We start from the raw sequence: 19381 nt of genomic DNA on the forward strand, positions 1-19381 counted from the left end.
AAAAATTATCTTCAGAGAAGCAATAATCAAATAACGATGAACTATTTGTTGATGTAAACAACTGATTGAAATCAGTTGAAGGAATCTTGAAACATAAAATGAATACAATCTTGGATAAACGCGTATAAACTTACCTCGAAAGGCTCCTCATCTTACCTGTATTCAATTCATCTCTCTCTTCTCTCTTTCTCTCTCTTTGTTCTTCCCATTTCTATCATTCTCATCATTATCATCCTTACCTGTTTAAGTAAAAGTGTTTAGCCCACCTAATAAACTTGGAATTAAATTTCCGTGGCGCCCAACTAGTTTAGTTAAAAACCTTACCTTGGTACAAACAAAACTCAACTCTAATCAACAATTGAGAATTCAATTTCATCGTTGAATCATTCTTACTTTATCTTAAAATTAATATTTCCAACTTTTTATCAATTCATTTCATTGGTTACATACAAAAGGATTAACAAGTAAATCTAATTCTTAATTATTTTCCAAACTCTTTTCTACTCTCCATTAACTTAATCTGTGTAACTTTAACTAAACCCTTAACCTGGTTATCCTGTAGATTGATCACATTGATATAATCACCTAAATTACATTTATATTAATTGATTCTTTTTTTCTCATTTTGTTTACTATTTAAAGTGAAATTTCATCTCAAAGATCCATCAGTCGAAAGGCCAACCGTTGATTTTAAAATGAGTGATGATATAATCACGGATAGTAAAAATTACCTCTCAAGTGGTAAGTTTCATTCAAATTGTAATTTACTCTAATATCAAACCTTTAACACAAAGTTGATTTATTGATGATTTATTTGATTGCAACACAATCTATTCTCAGCTTTTCAAGTCAATTAATTCAAGAAGCAATCACCATTTAACCACAAAAAATGGCTAACTGATGATAATGATAATGATGATGATTTGCTGAATCAATCTTTGAATTGATTATGCGGTTTGTTTGCAAATATAAATTGTTGATCATAGAAGTTTCTTCCTTTGATCAACTTTTCTCTATCAAATCTATTAAAAATACATTTCCAATCTAATCGTAATCATGATGATTGTCAATTTTTTTTAACTTTTTACCTTCACTCAGGCAATGAAAATACATTATCTGACATTGATAATGACTAACTAATCGAGGTAAAAACAGCTAGATTTTCATAAACTAAATAATACAATTACAATTTTTGCGTTCATCACTTGCTATCACAACAGCAAACCGTAATCAAAGCAAAAAATCATCAATCAAAAGAGAGAGAGAAAGATAGAGATTTTGAGAAAAATTAGTGAAATCAGTTTGTATGAATTTTTAGCAAACCTTAATTATTTTGTGAAATAATCGTTGTTAATCAAACTGTATGTAACCAAATATGATCTGTAACTCTTGTGGCTTAACAAAGGATAAAAAGTTCATAACAACAGCCGAAAAATTACAATCAAAATCAAACTCTTTATCCTCTTGTCCGATAAAATCATGCTTGAAGAAGCGATCATCAATACCACCTTCACCTCCACCTCCAACCATTAGTCAGTCTAACTCTTCCAATTCCTCTTCCACATCAACATCAACATCTTCACTATTGTTTTCCTCGCCCGAAACCATTTTAGCCCAATGTGATGAATCCTTAGCTAAACTTCGTCTCACTTTTACAGATGGGTTAATCGATGATTACATAGTTGGTGATCGAGTCTGGGTCGATGGCAACAAACCTGGTTACATCCAGTTTATCGGTGAAGTGCACTTTGCTGATGGTGATTGGGCTGGTGTTGTTCTTGATGACGCACTTGGTAAAAACGCTGGTTCCGTGAGTGGCAGAAGGTACTTTTACTGTGAACCAAAACGAGGTTTATTTTGTAGACTCGGCAGACTTTCTCGGTATCCATATTCATTTGGTAAATCAACTCCAGATTCCGGGATATCTGGTGACAATGAAGGTGATCCAATAGCTAAAGGACTTCGTCGTCAATTTAAATCGACAAACTCCTTCTCACGAGGAGGCTCACCAAGTCGATCTCTTAGCTCGGATCGTAGTCGATCATTGAGTAGATCAGTGAGTCGATCACCTGAATCGTCACGCTGGTTGTCATCTTATTCGGAAACAATGCATCATGACCCTCGATGTCCATCAGCTCTTTCCTCTTCAACTCGTCGAACTGTGTCTCCAAAACGTCATCGCTCTGTTAGTCCTTTATCTCGATATAATTGGGTAAACGATGAGGATCTGAATGATATTATGCACGATGACTATAATTACGATACAAAGACATCAAAAGTTTATTCTTATACACTCCCTCGCAAGCCTGCTTCAACATTCACAACCGTTTCTACTGTTACAACCACTGTTGATGGTCAATACAAGCCTGGTCCACTTCGCCTTGGTGATAAGGTTTTCGTCAATTCCTCTAAAGGTCTTCTTACTGGTCGACTTAGATTCCTTGGAACCACTCATTTTGCACCTGGACAATGGGCTGGTGTTGAATTAGATGAACCACATGGTAAAAATGATGGACAAGTTGCTGGTAAAAGGTGAGTTGTTTCCTTTGATTTAATGATTGTTATAAAACCAAAATACCATTCAAGGTAAACTTTTTTGGATAATAACTGTGAACACTAAAAAATATAAGCTTAAATTATAATTGTGCTTCCTAACCAACCCAGAAGTAAATTCAGAAGCTTTCTTATAAGCAACTTTACATCTTATGCGCTCTTTGGTTACTTTCCTTGCCTACTCTGTGTGAACTCATATCGTCACATTTATTCAGTATTAGACTCTGTTCGACCATTTAAATTTTACCATTTATGATTAGATTAGCTATTTTGATCACCAATTCAATGTCAATGTTTCATTTATATTGTCGATCTGTAATGTAGATTTGTTTTATCGATTTCATAGCAATTTGAAAATTCACACGAACGTAAAATGAGATAAATGGTTGAACGATTTTAGATAATTTCAGCAGAAATTTTTTTAGTATTAATATTAATTTTAGGATATCCTTGATGATTCCTGTGTGTTCTGATCTTAATAAAAAACAATTTACAAATACAATGGAAATGACAACATTAAACATAGTGCATAACACAGCCAGCAAGTCTCAAGGCTGATTGCTAATTTTTTTTAATGTAATTTAGCGAATAATTAAATTTGTTCTGGTGTTTTCTTCCATGGTAATCATCACCATTGAATCACGCAAAAAAATAGACAAACAAGTTTTATAATTGTTTAAGATTTCATTTACATTGTTTGTTTGTCAAATTTGAATAATTTGAGATACACTACTCGAAGAATCGATAATTTAATTCACGCAAATTAATTCAACCAACTAATCTTTACTCTTAATTTCAACCAACAGATACTTCACTTGTCGATCTAGATATGGATTATTTGCTCCAGCCTACAAAGTCGTTAAAGCTGATCCCAATCGGATGACGACAGTAACCAAAACCATTCGAAATGGACCAAAATTTTGAGAATCCATGGTCAACCAATGTTTACCTGATTAGAGTTGATCACTGAAGTAGGATCTGATTATCCTTATTGACGTAAATTGAGCAAAATGGTAAAGCCACGCAAAGAGATTAACATTTGGATTACAACCTTTGATGAATGCTTTTTCTGTTTCTTTTTGGCACTCTTCTAACTTAATCGAAATCCATTGATTGATATTGGACAAACAACTAAAGATTCATGGACCTAACCAGTACCATAGTTATTAATAAGGATACAACCTAATTGCGAATTAGCTTCAATCAAAGTTTAATTTTGTGTTCACTACCTTTTTGTTTTGTCTACTGATTCCTTCATCTATTCATTATTGGATCAGTGCCCTGTTAACCAGCTAACTTTATATACAATTTCAGCCTAAAACTCCTGTAATTGGACTTTTGATTACAATTTCATCGACATTTTTTATTTATACTTTGATTAAATTTTTCGTTTGTCAGTGTCAGCAGCAAAAAAACCAATGTATTTCGCGTTTCATCGATTCATTATTAAACAGTTTTTCAAATGAATTAAACTCAGCTTTTATTCACTTCCTTAGTTGCGATTTATTGCTTAAAATCAGATTAAATGATATCAAAAATAATTCCATCTAGAAAAATAGATAAAAATGATGATAAATATCAAATGTCCATAAGATGATTAAAAGATTGAATCATTTAGTTTCATCCTAAAAATAATCAAATATCTTCTCCTTTATCTCTTTTCAACATTCTGGTTAGAGATTACACCTTATTAAACGCAACACCCATTAGATTCTTGATATGATTCAATCACAGTTCAACTTCAGTTCACAGTTTTACAAATTGCTTGTTAGATCAAAGGGTTTGTTAGAGGTTTGAAGCCGAAAGTCATTAACTTGACTTACACAGTAAATCATCGGAATTTTGTTGATCGCTTTTGGTTCCTTTTATTAGCCTTGAGATATTAAATATTGTAGCTGATTGATATTTCATTGGAAAATCATGAGATTCGGTAAATCTTCATATAAATTATTCAGTTGAATAAAATTCAGTCTCAACTTGTGTAGGCTTTGAACAAGGTTATAACTAGAAAAATTCATCACAATTAAATTTTGTGTTTCAATCAAGCTACATGTCGAGCTATATCAATGGACAGAAGTATGGAATCAGTGGGTTGAAAGGTAATTAATTCCCATGAGATTTAAGTATAAAGCTAAATTGTGAAGATTCGTTGATAAAAAAGCTTTAAAAAGGTCATTGCCAAGAAGTGCGAAAAGCCAAGGCTAACAACAACATTAGCTATTAACCAGATTTTCAATCACTGGGAATACAATTAAATTTTGTCAAGCCTACAAAAAGGCAAATCCTCAAACAAGTAAAAAATTACAAAAGATTTACTCAGCATAACTAAATGATGATCAATCGGTTTTCAAGCAATTCAGTTTGCTATTCCACTCTAATTGTTACCATGCGATTTATTCAGGTAAAGTCTGGCAATAAAATTCAATGACTTCTCAATTAAACAAAATATGCTATTCTCTGCCTGGTAAAGGTGTAAAAGTTTGATAAGCCCATTATACAGCATTAAAAGCAAGTGTTTTTATGACTAAACAAAAGGTTATACGATTCCCTTGATTATTTGAATAGTTTAATTCTGGCATCTTCATTCAGGGCTAAACCGGAGAAACCAAATTGTCAGGAAAGGAGAGGAATGATCAATCAAAAAATCCCATTTCCACCATTAAATGTCACATGGATAAATATATCGATTCATCCTTTTTTCAATCCAAGATTTCTGGTTAGGTTGATGGTTTTTTTGTTGTACAGTGAAAATTATTTAAATTGTGGAGGAAGTAAATGAAGGATTCCAATCTTGTTGTTTTTGTTGATGCTGGTGATGGGCAAACTCACGCAATCAGGTAAATGTTGTTGTCTTGGAGAAACAAAATACTGAAGATAGAACTACTATTTTCAAAGCTGTTATTAAATAATCCAAAGGAGGAAGAAGAGATTGATCAAGGGCAATTTAATACAAACAAACAAATACAAATTAAGATTGAAAAAAAATGATGGCAACGAATTTGATTACAACCGTTGATGTTTACTTTCAAGTTCACTGGAAATGTCCTTCAGACTGGAATCAAACTTTCAATTTTATACATCTATTGATTTGGCCAACATAAAACAAAGGACTTTAACACAGACAACAGTTAAATGAGAAAATCAATAAGGACAATCGATAAACTATTTGACTCAACAAACAAATAAAAACCATAGACTTCAGTCAGCTGGATGTTAGTCGATACATTTAGGTTAAACCCGATTAATTGTCCAATTAAAAGCTGTCAATTGGTGGATCGAAAATTAAGAATCACGTGATTAGAAAGGTGACAATGGTGTAATGGTTAGCATTGTTGCTTCCCAAGCAATAGATCCGAGTTCAACTCCCGGTTGTTGCATCAATTTTTATCACAATTAACTTCGATTAACTCAAAGACAGTTTACTGGGTTATTCAAAAGTCACGCAAGCCTTTTTTCGCTTATAACAGCGCCGTCCGTGCAAATTTCGTCCCCATATTTTTTCAATGGCCTTTTGACATCAGTACAATTTGTTTCGAACGGTTTTTAAAATTTCGATTTTTCTACGATAATTTCAGGTTCAAGACTCTTTTTAGTTTAAGCTTACCATGCAAACTATCGAAATTATCATGGGAAAAATCGAAATTTTAAAAATCGTCCGAAACAAATTGTACTGATGTCAAAAGGCCATTGAAAAAATATGGAGACGGAATTTGCACGGACGGCGCTGTTATAAGCGAAAAATGTCTTGCGTGACTTTTGAATAACCCAGTACATTCAATTATTAAACTGTCCTTTAAATTGATCATCAGATTTATAAGCAGCGAGTAAACGGAGGAATCTTGAAAATGTTTAACAAATGAAACTATGAATTCACTTATATTGAGTTTACATTTGTTTTTGGATACATTCCCAGTTCTTTGTTTATTATCATAACTCATATTGCTCTGTATTAGTGGAAATCCAATGTTCTTATCATGCATTATTATTGATAAAGCAATAGATTGAAATTAAAAGGTTAAAGATAAATGCGACAATATAAGATCTAGTTATTGTTCAATTGAAAACATGTATACAAATAATAATAATGTAATTATTATCATATTAATAAAAGGTTTCCCTTGTTTTTTGATAACAATCATGTTCACTCTTTATTTTCATCTTTACCTTCATGTGTATGAATAAATTGTATACAAATTTAGTTAACACGAAGTAATTACCTTAATCAATCATAATCAAACAAAATAACGAAATTTCGTGCTTTTGCTGTTTATCAATTATGTTTTGGCCTGATCTTGTATGTGAGCGTCAGTGGTATAACGGTTAGCATAGTTGCCTTCCAAGCAATTGATCCGGGTTCGACTCCCGGCTGACGCATATTTTTTGCAATTTATACAATTTATTTGATTGTAATTAAGTTATTTTGGCTCTCTTTATGATTCCCAGTCAATTTGATAACAATTGGTTCAGGTTAGGATCTTTATCTTGTGATTTTACCAGGCTATTGACTTCTATTGACTTTTATTCAATTTCTATTGACGTAACTTTAAGCATAAAGCAGAAAATGCACTTGTTCTGAGAGTTTTTGTTTCTTTACAACAGGTCAAGTTCGATTTCCATTCGGATTTCCAACATTCAGTTGACCATAGGAATTAGATTTAAACTTAATATTCGTCGATGAAATTTCTGATAAACATCAGCGATCGAACAATTTTGTCGACAGTTCTATTGATTTTGATCATTTACCATTAAGCAATTTGACCATAAATATTTCGAAATTGAATATTAGTCTATTTGCAAAATGGTCGTCAACAATAAAGAAACTTATTTATTGATACATTGTCTAAGCTGTTGATGTTAAACAACTAAAACTTGCACCAAAAAGTAGTTAATTTAAGTACCGTAAACCCTATTCTTTATACAGTTCCAAAAAAAGTTTGACATGGTTTTCTGTCCATTAAACTATCTTTTACACGCAAAATAATTCAATGGTCAATGTGTACATAGCGTCAAAATTGAAGCGAAAGAACAAGACAGAGCTTCCATCATTGGATTCTAATTTAATTACAAAACCTTCATTCACAATTTAAGTGAAAATTTGCATATAATTACTGTTTAGTCATTGACGAGGTGTTTTAGGACACAAATTGGACTGAGTTTTGTATAAAGATGGCCTAAGTAGCAACTTCAAGCATCATAAATCGTCTTCTTCAATACCTTGCATAAACAATTGTTTTCACATTCGCAGTTTAATAACGCATCCGTTTATTGATGAAATTAGCGAAACTAGCATCAATATTTAAATCTGATTAATGCTCAAGGTGTTCAATTCAATTCTTAAATGATTAATAGCAAAAATTAGACTAATAATTGTGATTTTACGCCAAAAAATGCTTAAATCGCAGCAAATTTAAGCTTAATAAACCTTCATCTTTGCTTACTATGCATAATAAGCACTATTTACAACTTAAAATTTTGACGATGAAAGTTTTAGGTACTGTTTGAGAACCACTTTGAGTTGAAAGTTGAAACTTTATGGATTTGTAGAGGAATGAAAACTGAGTCCGTAAGCGCTATTAAAATGTTTCTCCGATCAATAGTTTCCGCGTAAATAAAGGTCAAAGCTGAAATTTCGATTCGCTTTTGTGCGATTGTGGAATGAGATTTTTTCAAGAGATTCATTTTCATGCGATGAATTTCGATGGGCAACCAATCAATGTATTTATTTTAATCAATAACCTTTTCGATTTCTGGATAAAGAGATAAGTTCGATTTTCAGTTAAATCGACAGATCTTTGTGATGGTAAAAGTTAGAGGGCTGAAACCTGATATTCATGCATAAAAATCAATGTTGCACACTGGAAATAAAACAATTTTTTCAAGTTATTGATAGTTCTCTTGATTTTGGACGTTAACCAGAAAACTTTGACCATCGATATTTCGAGAATGGTAGCACACACAACCACCATTCTTTGAATAAACATTAGATTTTATCATTGACTATAAAGATATCGAAAATTTAGACCTTTCAATATTCTACAAAAAAAGTTATAGCACTGTATTATTTACGCTGTAAGATTTAATCTTTATCGATAAAAGCAAATGGTTACTTTTAAATATTCATAATTAAATGAATTAGCTTAGGTTTTCGTCAATATTCAGTCATAACATGTAATTGCCCATAATGAAATCTAGTGTCTGGCGAAGAATGATGATTGTGAGTGCTACCATTCTCGAAATATCGATGGTCAAAGTTTTCAGGTCAACGTCAAAAATCCAGAGAACTATCAATAACTTGAAAAAATCGTTTTGTTGCAAATGTTACACATTCCTTTTTATGCTTGAATAACAAGTTTCAGCCTTCTAACTTATACGGTCTCAAAGATCTGTCGATCTAACTGAAAATCGAACTTATCTCTTTATCCAGAAATCGAAAAGGTTATTGATTAAAATAAATACATTGATTGGTTGCCCATCGAAATTCATCGCATGAAAATGAATCTCTTGAAAAAATCTCATTCCACAATCGCACAAAAGCGAATCGAAATTTCAGCTTTGACCTTTATTTACGCGGAAACTATTGATCGGAGAAACATTTTAATAGCGCTTACGGACTCAGTTTTCATTCCTCTACAAATCCATAAAGTTTCAACTTTCAACTCAAAGTGGTTCTCAAACAGTACCTAAAACTTTCATCGTCAAAATTTTAAAGTTGTAAATAGTGCTTATTATGCATAGTAAGCAAAGATGAAGGTTTATTAAGCTTAAATTTGCTGCGATTTAAGCATTTTTTGGCGTAAAATCACAATTATTAGTCTAATTTTTGCTATTAATCATTTAAGAATTGAATTGAACACCTTGAGCATTAATCAGATTTAAATATTGATGCTAGGTTCGCTAATTTCTACAATAAAATACAACAATAATAGGTTATTAAACTAGAATCCCATCTCCTGTTCTTCCGCTCTAATTTTGATGTTATGTACACATTAACCCTTGCTCATTTTGCAAATTGGCTGATGGACTGAAACGCAATGTCAAACTTTTTTGACAACATCAATTATATTCCAATATTGATGCTAGTTTCGCTAATTGTATCAATAAACTAATGCGTTATTAAACTGCAAATGTGAAAAAACTTGTTATGCATCGTATTGAAGAAGACGTTTTATGATGCTTGAAGTTGCTACTTAGGCCATCTCGATACAAAACTCAGTCCAATATGTGTCTTAAAACATCTCATCAATGAATAGACATTAATTATATTTCAATTTTAAATTTATATTGTAAATAAATGATTCGTAATTAAACTAGAATCCTGTGATAGAGGCTCTGTCCTGTTCTTACGCTTCAATTTTGATGCTATTTACACATTGACCATTGGATTATTTTTGAGTAACAGATAGGTTTAATGGACAGAAAGCAACGCCAGAATTTTATTTGGAATCTTATAAAGAATAGCGTTTACGGTACTTAAATTTACTACAATTTCAAACGTTTTTTGATGCAGGTTGTGGTTGTTTAGCTTTAATGGCATAGACAATGCAAAATCAACTTTATACTTTTATAAGATACGATTTTTAGCACTGTTTGAGAACCACTTTGAGTTACAAGTTGAAACTTTATTGATCTGTAGAAGCTTAGAAACTGAGTTCATAAGTGTTATTAAAATGTTTCTCCGATGAATAGTTTTCGAGCAAATAGAGGTAAAAAATGTAACTTCGATTCGCTTTTGTGCGATTTTCAAAAGAGGTGTTTTCAAGAGATTCATTTTCGTGAGGTAACTTTTGATGGGAAACCAGAGAATTTGCTTATTTCAATCAATAACCTTTTCTGTTTCGGGATAAATAGATAAGTTCGATTTTCATTTAAATCGACAGATCTTTGTGATGGTAAAAGTTAGAGGGCTGAAACCTGATATTCATGCATAAAAATCAATGGCGCACACTGGAAATAAAACAATTTTTTCAAGTTATTGATTATTCCCTGGATTTTGGACGTTGACCTGAAGAGTTTGACCATCGATATTTCGAGAATGGTAGCACTCACAACCATCATTCTTTGCCAGACACTAGATTTCATTATGAGTGATCACATGTTATGACTGAATATTGAAGGAAATCTAAGCTGCTCCATTTAATACTCGATATTCAAAAGTAACCATTTACTTTTATCGATAAAGAATAAATCTGACAGCGTAAATAATACAGTGCTATAACTTTTTTTGTAGAATATTGAAAGGTCTAAATGTTCGATATCTTTATAGTCAATAATAAAATCTAATGTTTAGCCAAAGAATGATTATTGTGAGTACTACCATTCTCGAAATATCGATGGTCAAACTTTTCAGGTCAACGTCCAACATCAAGAGAACTATCAATAACTTGAAAAAATCGTTTTGTCGCCAATGTTAATCATTCATTTTTATGCATGAATAACAAGTTTTAGCCCTCTAACTTATACGGTCACTAAGATCTGTCGATTTAACTGAAAATCGGACTTATCTCTTTATCCAGAAATCGAAAAGGTTATTGACTAAAATAAATACATTGATTGGTTGCCCAACAAAATTCATTCAACGAAAATGAATCTCTTGAAAAAATCTCATTCCACAATTGCATAAAAGCGAATCGAAGTTTCAGCTTTGACCTGTATTTGCGCTAAAACCGTTTATTTGAGAAACATTTTAGTAGCACTCATGGATTCAGTTTTCATTCCTCTACAAACCCATAAAGTTTCAACTTTCAACTCAAAGTGGTTCTCAGACAGTACCTAATATTGAATCGTCAAAATTGTAAAGTTGTAAATAGTGCTTATTATGCATAGTAAGCAAAGATGAGGGTTTATTAAGCTTTAATTCGCTGCGATTTAAGCATTTCTTGGTGTAAAATCAAAGGATTGGTCTTATTTTTTGTTATAAATCATTTAAAAATTGAATTGAACACCTTGAGCACATTGATCAGATTTTAATATTGATGCTATTTTGGCTCATTCTATCGACAATTTAATATGTTATTAAACTGTTATTAAACTGATGTGAAAACTCTTGTTATTTATCGTACTAAAGAAGACTTATGCTTTTTGCTACTGAGTCCATCTGATACAGTACGCAGTCTGATTTGTGTCCTTAACATCTCATAAATGAATAAACAATAATTTTTGATGCCAGTTACGACTTATTTGATATAAGTTATCGAACTATGAATAAAGTACAATGATAGACGCTCTGTCTTGTTCTTACGTTTAATTTTGATGTTATGTACACATAATTCTTTGTGTTTTAAAAATAAAACAGGATTTGACTGAAAAGCGAAGTCAAACTTTATTTGGAATCGTATTAAGAATAGGGTTTGCTGTTCTTAAATTTACGACGATTTTAAACGTTTTTTGATGCAAGTTGTGGACAATGGTTTACTATTGCTTATTCTGTGAATGAATAATAGCCTAATGGACTCAAACGTGATGTCACTTTTTGACATCGTATTAAGAATAGGGAATATGCACCTTAATTTACTACGATTTTCAAAGTTTTTCCATGTTTTTGTGGCTGTTTTGGCTTTTAAAAATTTAATGGCATAGATAATGTACTAATAAAAAGGTCATTTGATTGTTAACACTATTTTGCACTAATAGACTGCATTGTATTATAAGATTGCAGCCTGAAAGGGAGTTTATTAAGGTCAAATCGATACTGGTCAAACTCTATTGGTAAAAACACAATTTAATTTTGTTAATCGTTGAAAATTGTGACCAGAAAATAGACGCTTGGATACACAGCTTTCGATTCTAAATTAGGTGCTTTTTATATAATTGCTCTTATAACCATGCCTGGTTCCGCTAGTTTTTGGTGCAGTTATAGCTATTTAGACTTTTATCAAATTAAATCGCATAGACAATGAATCAATAAAGTCGCTCGATTGATAGCGCTCATTTTGCATATAGACTACACTAACAAACTACAAGCTAAGTCAAAACTTTGGTTTTATTAAACTGAAACGCAATGTGCAAACTCTTGTTATTCATCTTATTCAATAAGAAGATTAATGATGCTGAATTTACTACGATTTTAGAGTCTTGTTTGAAGCCACTCACAATTGTCTGTCTAATTTTTGTCAGAAAACATTTCAGTTTTCATGATTCTACAAACTCACAAGTCTAAACTCTCAACTCAAAAGTATTTGTGTTAAGCTTTAACAGATTATTCAGATGCATTTCGGAGAAATTGTTCTCAATCCAGAATTCTTTTATTTTTTCAACAACATGTATTGCAGTTTATTCAATTGTATATAATAAATATTCAAATGATAAATAAATGAATTAGAAAATGGTAGTTTCTTTTTTAGAATGAAAATTCAATAATTTATTGTAAAAAATGTTCAGATCTATAACAAAAAAACAAGGATACAAATAGCACCTCATATCAAAATACAATGCATAATTAAAATAAAATAATTAGGAATCATTGTAAAAATAGCATGACTATTTGAAATTTTAGCATGAATGCTTGAGTCATGGATGGTAGCGATAAGACTTGAGGAATCATAGAGTTCCTTATGTCAAATCATATGCAGAAATGATGAAGGGTGAAATTTTGTTGATGATGATGGCGTACGAAAAAGGCGATGAGGATTACGCAAAAAAAATCATGGAGTTAAAAAAAGTGTTTCAAGTAGCAAATTTTATTACGGGAAATATGGCTAAAATCTGAAGTGAGCATTGACAATATCTTCATATGTGTCTTTATCAAGAAGTTTGTAAGACATGGATTTGGTGTCTAAGTAATAGATGGGATCTTTAACCGCATTCACGTTGAAACCTTCACGTTTAAGGTCAGATTTGGATATTTTACTTGTTCCAGTATATTGTAGTTCTTTAAGGAGACGAATAAAATGAGGTAAAGCATAATTTGGCAAAGATTGTCGAAGATATTTGAGTAGATTGACTAGATCAAGGGAAATTGATGGATCAACAATTGCTGCCATTCCAACTTTACCCTCCTCGCCGGGTACTTCAACACCAAATACTGCGGCATCTGAATGATCACAGAATCGGGCAATCATTGCTTCAATCTCATTGGTGGCAACATTTTCCCCTCTCCAACGATAAGTATCACCAATCCTGTCTTTAAAGTAAATATAACCATATTTATCGATGGTTACTAAATCGCCGCTAACAAAATAATAATCTCCATGGGTCAAAACATTCGGTAAAATCTTTTTCCGGGTAGCTTCTTGATCGACATAACCATCAAATCCATATAAACTGTCGTTTTCTTTAATTTTAGCAATTATCATACCGACATCACCCGAACCCACACTTTGACACAGTCCATCTGAGCCTCGAATAGGTTCACCAGTTTCAACGTCCACTTTAATTATGGTTAAAGGGTAAAATATTTTGACAATAAAATCTGGAATAATCTGTTAATAAAAGAGAGGAAAAAAGTTTCAATTAAAATGACAAAAAATGGGTGAAATATTGATTGAACTAATTACTATTAGTATTCTCATTCCTAATTTTTATTTTCACTCAATAAGAAAATTTTCGATTTCCTAGCTTAACTAATAATTCGACTAATTAGCTGTTTTGCATGTCAGCAAAAGCAAACTAATTGTACCGAATCGTAAATTGAAGCTTATTTACATGAACAAAGTGAGTAACTATATTCTGCTTTCTTAGTACTACAACATTATTACAACACCAGCTTCAAATTGTCAGTTTAAAGTTATATTTTGCAGGTTTAATCGCGACAATTACCTTACAATATCTTGAATACTAATTTAAATCAGTTACTTGAGCATTGATTTAATAACTTTTACTAATAATTGTTAGTTGAACCATTGAATTCCGCGTTTTATATGAATTTTTTAACTTACCATGGTCAAAAATCCAATTGCACCAGGTTTACCAGTAATGTTTACTAAAGGAATAAAAATAGATATTGATTCAATTAATATTTCAAAACACAGAACTTTTTTCACTTACTTAAAGATGAGCTACCCTCGGTTGAGCCATAAAATTCAACAACACGTTTGATGTTGAATCGATTAACAAACTCAGACCAGATAGCACCTCTCAAACCAGTTGATATAACTAATCTAACTTGTCGTTGACCATCAGTGGGCTTAGGAGGTTGAGCGAGTAAAAATCTACAAAGTTCCCCAATATAGAGACCAACCTACCGAGAATAGATGAAAGTAAAACATTGAAAATAGAAATAATTAGCTTTGATAAACAAAAAGTGAATCAGCAGAACGTAAATCATGATCGGGTTAAAATGGATTGTTCTATTTTCTTTGAGAAATGTAAAGATACTTACGGTGCATTTGTTTCGATTAAAATCTTCCCAGTATTTTGAGGCTGAAAATTTGTGTCTAATCACCGATGTACTTCCAGTGAATATGGGCAAAGTGGCACCAAGAACTCCGATCATATGGTATAGAGGTAAAGGAACATAAAGGATATCTCTAGATCTGACCCCAGCGGCAACCCAAACACCGACAGCGGCATAGAAGACTCTCAGATGCTTGATAACGGCAGCCTTAGGAAGTCCAGTCGTACCAGAAGTATAAGCGTAAAAGCAAGGATCTGGTGGAATCAAGGAAAAACTGGTTAATATTGCGAATCAATGAGCATTTTGTTGAGATTATCTTTTCACTGTTCAATTAATGTCTACTTGTTCAACTGATTACAATAATACAGTCACCGCAGATTAAAATAAAGGAATTCTTACCTTTAGTGCCTGGTCTGTGGCCTGACAAAACACAATGTGAAGTTGACTCGGCAATGAGAGGTTCAATTTGTATAGGTTTGATTCCATTTCCGATGTGTTCACCAAAAACATACAACATTTTATCATTTCCATTTTCAATTAATGGAAGTGAACCTTTAATTGCTGTGATGGTTACCAAAAAGTAACAAATTAATAAGGATAAGAAAAAGATAGACAAAAGTATAAATTAAAAAGTATCAACAAGTGTACTTTGCACGAAAACAAACAAGATCAGGGTCAAGGAATAAAGCATTAATTCAATAAAAATGATATACCTAAAGAGTCAAATTACATTAACGATGGAAATTATTGAAAAAAATTTCAAACTAACCATGAAAAAGGTAAATTTAAATTAGTTAAATAAAAATGAAAAGTAATTTTGGTTTATCATTAGAAAGTAAAATGCATTAAACACAGCTGATTGAGCGCGAACTTTGTACTTATTTTAGCTTCTGTTTGTTTTAATGAAAATTGCCAATTTTCACAACTAAAATTGAATTATTTTGCCTTTTTATTAATGAATTTATAAAATAAATTTAATCTATTTGTACCCTCAATATAACTGACAATTGATTCAATTAATTGGTTTGTGTCTAATTATGAAATCATTTATATTTGATAGTGCAACAATCAAACGACATTCAACATAGTGTAACCTTTCAACATGTATAGACTAATGGTGTTGCCTTCATGAAATAATCAGTTTTACATAACTTACCGTCACTTAAATTTCCATCATAAATAATTGCTTTAATATTAAGGATATTTATTGAATGGGCCAGTGAATGTGACCTTAAATTAGGATTGACCAAAGCTGTGACTACACCAATCTTGGACAATCCAATCCAAATGGCAATATACTCTGGTCTTGACTCCATTATCAAGGCAATCTCATCGCCAGGCTTGTAACCCTCTTTATGGAAATAATTGGCCACTTGATTAGTGTATTGGTTAAATTGTCGATAAGTCCAATGACGATCTCCATCAATGTATACAGTCTTATTAGGCCTAATGGACGCCTGTTTGTCCAAAAAGTCCCCTATCGTCAGGTTATTGATTGAATACCAGAGTAACTTGGCTTTAACGGTTAACAAAGTATAACAGCCCCTGAAATGATAAACAAGATTAATATAATTATAATCATTGAATTGTTTTCAAATACAAATTGTACAATTTAAGCATCTTGGGGTCATCCAAAGGCAATTGTCAAGCCATGCTTCAAACTGTGACCCTCATAAGGTAATTATTTGGTCAACCTTACTGTGATTGTATCTGGCTTTTAGGCTTTTGAATAGTGACATTGATTGGTTGACAATTTAACCAAAAAAAGTACATTCAATCCCTTTATTGAACCAGTTTAATTTTAATTGAAGCAATTTATTGTTAAAGGTAAAACTAATTTTGATGACAAATTGGTCCTTTTCAGCAAATCAATTTAGCTTGAAATTTTTTCCCTCTCTCTACACATTTTTGACTAATTCAATATTCAATGAAAGCTAAATGGAAATATTGAATATTTCTTTGTAAATCTGATCATTATATCATTATTGGTTATTAAATGATCTATTTACAATCACAATTTGCCAACAATTCAACCATAAACTCAAACACTTTAACACTTTCTCCTGAAGCTTCCTCATTCCCATTCAATTGTCAAATTGAAAGGAAATCAACTTCACCATTAGTGATCAGGTTAAATATTATTTGGAAATCCACTTTTTGTGTCCCTTTTTCATCAATCGAGCCAATTAATTATAGCCGATCAATTACCGATGATTAGATGAAATTTGGTTTGCCAACTTCAAGTTGAATTGTAAATACTAATAATAACCAACACTGAAATCAACCAACCTTTACCTGCTCATCTTCATTCAAATGTATCACTAGATGAAGGGAAAAACAAATCAAAACCAATTGGCTCATCTAAATTGTCAATAATTGCTGTTAACTAATTAGAAACACAAAACACGTTCAACTTTCATTTTTTTTGTGTAAACTCAAGTTTACAATGAACAGTTAAAATATTGTTTCAACTTACGATTAACTCATTGTCTCAACTGATTCTCAAGCTTAGTTCAAATACAAGCATCAAACCAGCTGAACAGTTAGTAAATTGTTTGCTAACAGATTATCTGATTAACTTTCCTCAACTTTTACACTTAGAATAAAGTTCAATATCAGATCTTCTTCTTTAGGCAATTAAAGAGGAAAAGTTCATCAAATCAACTAATCTGATTACAATTCAATGCTATCCAAGAATGCAAATTAGTCTAATCAAAGGTTAAGCTAATTCACTGGACTTTCCTCCTTCAATAGACTCTAATCAAACTGAAAATCACTGTTTCTTGGCCATCATGGACACAATTGTAATTCAATAATTTACATGGCAATTCAATCGTTTCCATATCCAAAGATTAAAAAATTGTTTACCAATGCAGATGATTATTCAAATTACTTGCTCTTCAGAAACAGCTAATTTAAAATTTCCATCAAAGCAACCATCAAAAACTGGGCAAAATGACAGTCAACTGAATTATTTACAAGAAACTCGTTATTTATTTCAGATGGACTTTGATTTGTATCATCCATTTCAATCATCTTCATGAGATTTTCCCGATTTGCTACATTTGAAGGTAATGTTTGATATGAAATTACAGACAAGTTAAATTAAGGTAAAGCAATCGCTTAAGGTCAAGATTGAAAGTGAGACAGCTTCAAAGGTAAACAAGTATTAAAATAATAAACCAATTTTGACTGTTTTATTTAGATATTTCTTACCTTTATATTATATAATAATAATCATTATCAAGTTAACCTTGGCTTAATTTCAGTTACCTGTAATTCATTTGAGAATAAGAAATTGAAAAAAAAATGTTTTTACCTTAAGTTTTAACTTTGGTTTTCCCTTTACTATTTCTACCTTTAATTTGTCTTCTCTTTTTTCCTTCTCTCTATCTTTTGTACCTTGCTGGGTCACTTTCACTTTTAGGAACCACAAATTTCCTTCTCTTATTTGGTGTATTGAAAATTTCCTATTCATGGTTGACCTTTCAAATAGCTTTACAGTTCGGAAGTCAACAAATACACTTTAACCAGTAGTACCAGAAATTCAAGGTGTAAGTCTCAAGTAAACATGATAATCAAGAAGGCAAAAGGATTGGTCAGAAAATCAAATATGGAATTGAATAAATTGCATAAAAACCCATGGTAATTATAATTATGGAAAACAAGTAAATGCTGGAGTTAATTGGAGAGTCCAGGGAAAACTGGTTGGCAACCAGAATTAATTGAACAATACATGAGAATGTAATGTTTATGGTAGAATGGGTTGAATTATTGTTTGCTTGGTAAACAGCAATTGGAATATAATTTAGATTGTTAAACAATCGTCTATGAGAGTTGGCTTCAATAATTAATCATCGATTGATATATTGATAAAATAAACCGATAGATTGAATGACACCCAAAGTGCAATCACAGTTGTAAATAAATAAACAAAATGTCGCTTACCATAAATCTCTGTAGATAACATGATAGAGAAAGTGGAAAATTTGTTGAACAAAACTTGATATATCCAGTGTCATCTTTCAATTGTGTATCAGAGTAATTAAGATGAACTTTAATTGTCTTTGTGGACCACTCTAACCGTCAAGTGTTAACGTCTTTGAGTGTTGTTTGTGTCTCAAAAGTAACACAATCTCATGGGGAAACCATCAAAAGTGAAATGTTTGGCTACTCGGTTGACAGAACACTTATGTAATCCATGAATTTTCACTAATTTAGATCCAGTGTATGGTGTGAGTGTGAAATTGCAAGTGAAAATATTGAAACAACTTTTAAATCAACATGAAACTATCTCAACTAAACTGAAAAAACAACTCTCTCAATTTTTCACTCTTCTCCTTCGTTTCAGATAACACTCACTTTATCTCTCTCAATTATCATTTCACTCACTTATAATTTATCTAATTATCTTTACATTTCTATCAATAAATTGTTTAAAATCAGCCTCACAGTTTCATTGTCGGCTATTGTTGACCTTTTCACTGTTTACATTGT

General features: G+C 31.7%; 2 protein-coding genes and 1 non-coding gene across 5 annotated transcripts; 2 read left to right on the forward strand and 1 right to left on the reverse strand.

Moving 5' to 3' along the window:
* The first annotated feature begins 319 nt into the window (after positions 1-319).
* Positions 320-4020, forward strand: LOC107362209 (CAP-Gly domain-containing linker protein 1). Of its 2 annotated transcripts, XM_015929230.3 has the most exons (4): positions 320-464; positions 643-741; positions 1659-2532; positions 3360-4020. In XM_015929230.3, coding segments are annotated over exons 1-4 (1092 nt in total). In that variant the 5' UTR covers positions 320-463; the 3' UTR covers positions 3478-4020. The 2 variants fall into 2 exon arrangements, with proteins under 2 accessions (XP_015784716.1, XP_025016698.1); XM_025160930.2 differs by lacking the exons at positions 320-464; positions 643-741 and having other exon boundaries at positions 1332-2532.
* Positions 4021-6855: 2835 nt separating this feature from the next.
* TRNAG-UCC (transfer RNA glycine (anticodon UCC)) lies at positions 6856-6927 on the forward strand. The gene has a single exon. It is a non-coding gene; the product is annotated as a tRNA-Gly (tRNA).
* Positions 6928-12881: 5954 nt separating this feature from the next.
* Positions 12882-18975, reverse strand: LOC107362751 (long-chain fatty acid transport protein 4). 2 transcript variants are annotated; one of them, XM_015929876.3, is made up of 7 exons: positions 18833-18975; positions 16041-16429; positions 15284-15445; positions 14870-15138; positions 14536-14728; positions 14427-14470; positions 12882-13970 (listed from the first exon to the last, which is right to left on the reverse strand). In XM_015929876.3, exons 1-7 carry the CDS (start codon positions 18904-18906, stop codon positions 13248-13250), a joined length of 1854 nt encoding a protein of 617 aa, XP_015785362.2. In that variant the 5' UTR covers positions 18907-18975; the 3' UTR covers positions 12882-13247. The 2 variants fall into 2 exon arrangements, with proteins under 2 accessions (XP_015785362.2, XP_089122030.1); XM_089265904.1 differs by lacking the exon at positions 18833-18975 and adding an exon at positions 16584-16741.
* Between the last annotated feature and the right edge of the window lie 406 nt (positions 18976-19381).

This window comes from Tetranychus urticae, chromosome 1 (genome assembly GCF_039701765.1).
Source record: "Tetranychus urticae isolate SD_2017Ah chromosome 1, NJAU_TeUrti_SD_1.0, whole genome shotgun sequence".
Taxonomy (NCBI): domain Eukaryota; kingdom Metazoa; phylum Arthropoda; class Arachnida; order Trombidiformes; family Tetranychidae; genus Tetranychus; species Tetranychus urticae.

What these genes read in the sequence shown, in the direction of transcription:
- LOC107362209 (XM_025160930.2), top strand. Translation starts at nt 1,376, where the DNA reads ATGATCTGTAACTCTTGTGGCTTAACAAAGGATAAAAAGTTCATAACA. An exon ending in GGACAAGTTGCTGGTAAAAG is followed by an intron (nt 2,533 to 3,359) that starts GTGAGTTGTTTC and finishes TTCAACCAACAG; the next exon opens with ATACTTCACTTGTCGATCTA.
- LOC107362751 (XM_015929876.3), bottom strand. Translation starts at nt 18,906, where the DNA reads ATGACACTGGATATATCAAGTTTTGTTCAACAAATTTTCCACTTTCTC. An exon ending in CCACAGACCAGGCACTAAAG is followed by an intron (nt 15,139 to 15,283) that starts GTAAGAATTCCT and finishes TGATTCCACCAG; the next exon opens with ATCCTTGCTTTTACGCTTAT. An exon ending in CGAGGGTAGCTCATCTTTAA is followed by an intron (nt 14,471 to 14,535) that starts GTAAGTGAAAAA and finishes TTATTCCTTTAG; the next exon opens with TAAACATTACTGGTAAACCT.